Raw genomic sequence first — 3,261 nt, 5'->3', positions numbered from 1 at the left:
AATTACCCGTAACGGAATAGTGAAAAGATCATAAAACACCAAGAAAACCCGTAACGGGATATAAGGAAACTCTCCCGTAGCGGGATAGATAAAATATTATAAAACAACTGATAAAGTGTCCGTAACGGGATAGTGAAAACTCAAATTCCACACAAAACTAATTCTAAAAAATCAACAACTTTCTGGTGTTCTAATTTTATCGTCTGCTTTTATTATTTAAATTTATCTTTTTATGTGTTTATTTTATTTATGCTTTTGCCAGCCCGTTAGTTTTGAATATTTTTACTTTTATTCATGCTTTTGCAAACCAATTATCTTTCTTATATTTTTAGACTTTATACTACATTTAAGCTACGTGAAGAAGAAAACTACAAAAAAAGAAGAAAAAAAAATCCCATTCAAATAAATACCATGAGCGGAATACGAATTCCAAGCCATATAGATGAAATTCAAACTTGCATTGCACGATTTTTATCTTGAAGCAACCCGAGCTCTACGCTTTTTCAACCAATCTGACCTTTTATATGCATAAATTGTATTTCTTATTTTTATTTTATTCCTTTCCTTTATTCCGATGTACAAAAAAAAGCCTACTTCTGAAAATTTCGTTTCATTTTGCGAACAGATTATTTACTTCAATCCCTGAGATTCATAAAAAGTTTTTTATCCTCACATTTTTCGTGAGGATTTAATATATATACAGCGGCCTAGGCCAATAGGCCCATACGCCAAATACAATGAATCATTTAAAAGGTCAACAGACCCTTATATAAATAAAATACAAAAATTATATGTATATATACAATACAAAACTTATTAACCCTCATATAAATAGAATACAAAAATTATATATATATATAATACAAAAATTGTGAACCCTGAGACAACCAGTAAAAACTGAGTGAGCTGTGAGCCAGAGCTGGTGGAACCCTTAATACAAGACAAAAAATCTAACAATTCACCAAAAACCGCCGTAAATACAGCTCATAAAACCGCCAAAAGGTGAAAGGATAAAATGACATAAATGAATATAGTGCTAAAATTGAAAAGTTAAAACTAAGACAAAATCACAGATGTATACACTTGCCAATAGGGCATTGAAAGGATCCAGCCAATCAAGCCAGCTTGAATCCTGCTGGTGGAACCAAAATAGTGAGGGTGAAGTAGTAACAGGTAGTTAAAATGAAGAACAACAAGTAAAGCAGAGTAAATTCAATTAAAGTACAAAAAAACAGAGGACAAAATACCAATAGATACTAAAAGGTAAGAGTTAAAAGGGGTGTATAACAATCTAAAAACCATGTATAAAATACAATCGCAATGTAAAATACCAAATGTATTAAAATCCAAAGGTTGTAAACAAACCTAAAGCATGTATAAAATGCAAAGTCAAGTTAAAAGTCAAATTAAAACACTAAAATGGCAATGTGGTCCAAAAAAAAGTTTTGGCAAGGTGGTTAGATTAAGCAGGTTAAAATTTTAGTTATTGTCAATTTTGTTTATTAATTCCATTTGTTCCTCAAGAGTAGTTTTAATGATAATCTTGATAATTTCTCTACAAACCTTGTCTGCAAAAATTTGTTGGTCTGTTTTTTGGAAGAAATAATTTTTTCGGAGTGTTCGGTACCGATCACAATAATATAAAAGATGCTCTATGGTTTGTCTTTGGTTACAGTTAGAGCAAGTATCTGATTTATTAAAAAATTTGTTTTGGTGTACTCCGAACACTCCGTGCCCCGTCAGAAATTGGTTAAAATAGAAATTAGTTTGCAACCTTGTAGTTGACGGGGTCTTAATGAATTTAAATGTATGCCTGCCTTTCTCAGAATTTTCCCAATTGGTTTTCCACCTTGCCATTAAATATTGTTTGATTTCGGTTTTAGCTTGTTTGGGGGTCTTCAGAACCTGGAGATCCACACTGTCAGAACCAATGGCTTCCTTTGCTGCCCTGTCTGCCTCCTCATTGCCCTGGATCCCCACATGTGCTTTTACCCAGTTCAAAATAGTGTTCTTATTCCAAATTTTTTTGATCTCTTCTATGAGTTTGGAACTGGGTTCTGGGTCAGCCAGGGCCTGGAGGGATGATAGTGAGTCTGAAAAAATCGTTGCATGTGTAATATCATGTTGACGTAGCCATATCAGGGCAGACTTGATTGCCAAAAGCTCTGCAATAAATATGTTGGTGTTATCAGTGACTCTGGTGGAGGCTTTGAAAATCGTGATACCGTTGTTCTTAACTATCATTGCGTGTGAAGTCCTGAATTTATTCGGATAATCTGCCTCCATCCGAGAGCCATCAGTGTAGATCTCCACTCCCTGATCTTTAGGGCTGCTATATCCCCAGGGCAAAGCAATGTAATCTGAAGGATGCCCTAGGGCTGGTTTCTCGAAATCTATGTTATGATCAAGATCAATTGGTAGAGTATAATTTATGTCCTCGAGTCTCCAGCCCCACTTCACCCTTTTGCAAAAGATGTCCTCCACGATTTTCAAACCAATTGGCATAACACCCGCCAGTATCTGGATTGCCTCTGTGCTCGTTGTAGCATAGGCCTTCGTGATGGTTAAGAGTGGTATTCGCTGGATACTGTTTAATTTTTCGTTAATTCTCCTAGTATTTCTGTACCAGACACTGGCGGCGTAAAGTATAATTCTTTCACTTGCCTGGAGATATATGCGTTTCAACAATTGTGGTCTGAGACCCCATGTAACTCTGGCGACTCTCCTAATTCCCTGATTAAAACCTGTAATTCTGTCTCTAATATCATTTAAGTGTGGAATCCATGTCAGACCTGGATCGAGGGTCACCCCTAAGTATCTCATCGTACTTACATTTTTAATATTGTTCGTATCATCCGGTCTAAATTTAATACAGGGGAGTCTTCCCATCTTTTTTTTATTTTTTGGAAATGTAATAAGTTGAGTTTTTTCTTTCGAAAAATTTAATTTGTTGTTCTCGGCCCAGTCTGACATGTGGGATAGAATATGAGTCGCCAGTTTATCAAATTTATAGAAAATTGGACCACTTACCAACAGTAAAATATCATCTGCAAATGCAATGATATTGAAATCATCATGGTTAAAATCAATAAATTGGCTAAAATTTATATTACGAACTAAATTAAAAATGTCATTAACCAAGATCAACCACAAAATGGGTCCAAGCGACGAGCCCTGTGGTACACCAATGTTTAAGTTACTTTCTACTAGAGTATCGCCGTTATCTCCTAAAAATTTAGCCTTTCTATCCTTTAGGAAGCT

The 3,261-nt window shown here is 35.0% G+C and overlaps 1 protein-coding gene across 1 annotated transcript; it reads right to left on the bottom strand.

Moving 5' to 3' along the window:
- Window positions 1–1,479: 1,479 nt before the first annotated feature.
- On the bottom strand, window positions 1,480–2,823 carry LOC122271729 (uncharacterized). The gene has a single exon (XM_043054006.2). The coding sequence runs from the start codon at window positions 2,821–2,823 to the stop codon at window positions 1,480–1,482; it is 1,344 nt and encodes a 447-aa protein (XP_042909940.2).
- Between the last annotated feature and the right edge of the window lie 438 nt (window positions 2,824–3,261).

This window comes from Parasteatoda tepidariorum, chromosome 7 (assembly GCF_043381705.1).
Source record: "Parasteatoda tepidariorum isolate YZ-2023 chromosome 7, CAS_Ptep_4.0, whole genome shotgun sequence".
In the NCBI taxonomy this organism is placed as follows: Eukaryota; Metazoa; Arthropoda; class Arachnida; order Araneae; family Theridiidae; genus Parasteatoda; species Parasteatoda tepidariorum.
This window is presented reverse-complemented; position numbering and strand designations above follow the sequence as displayed.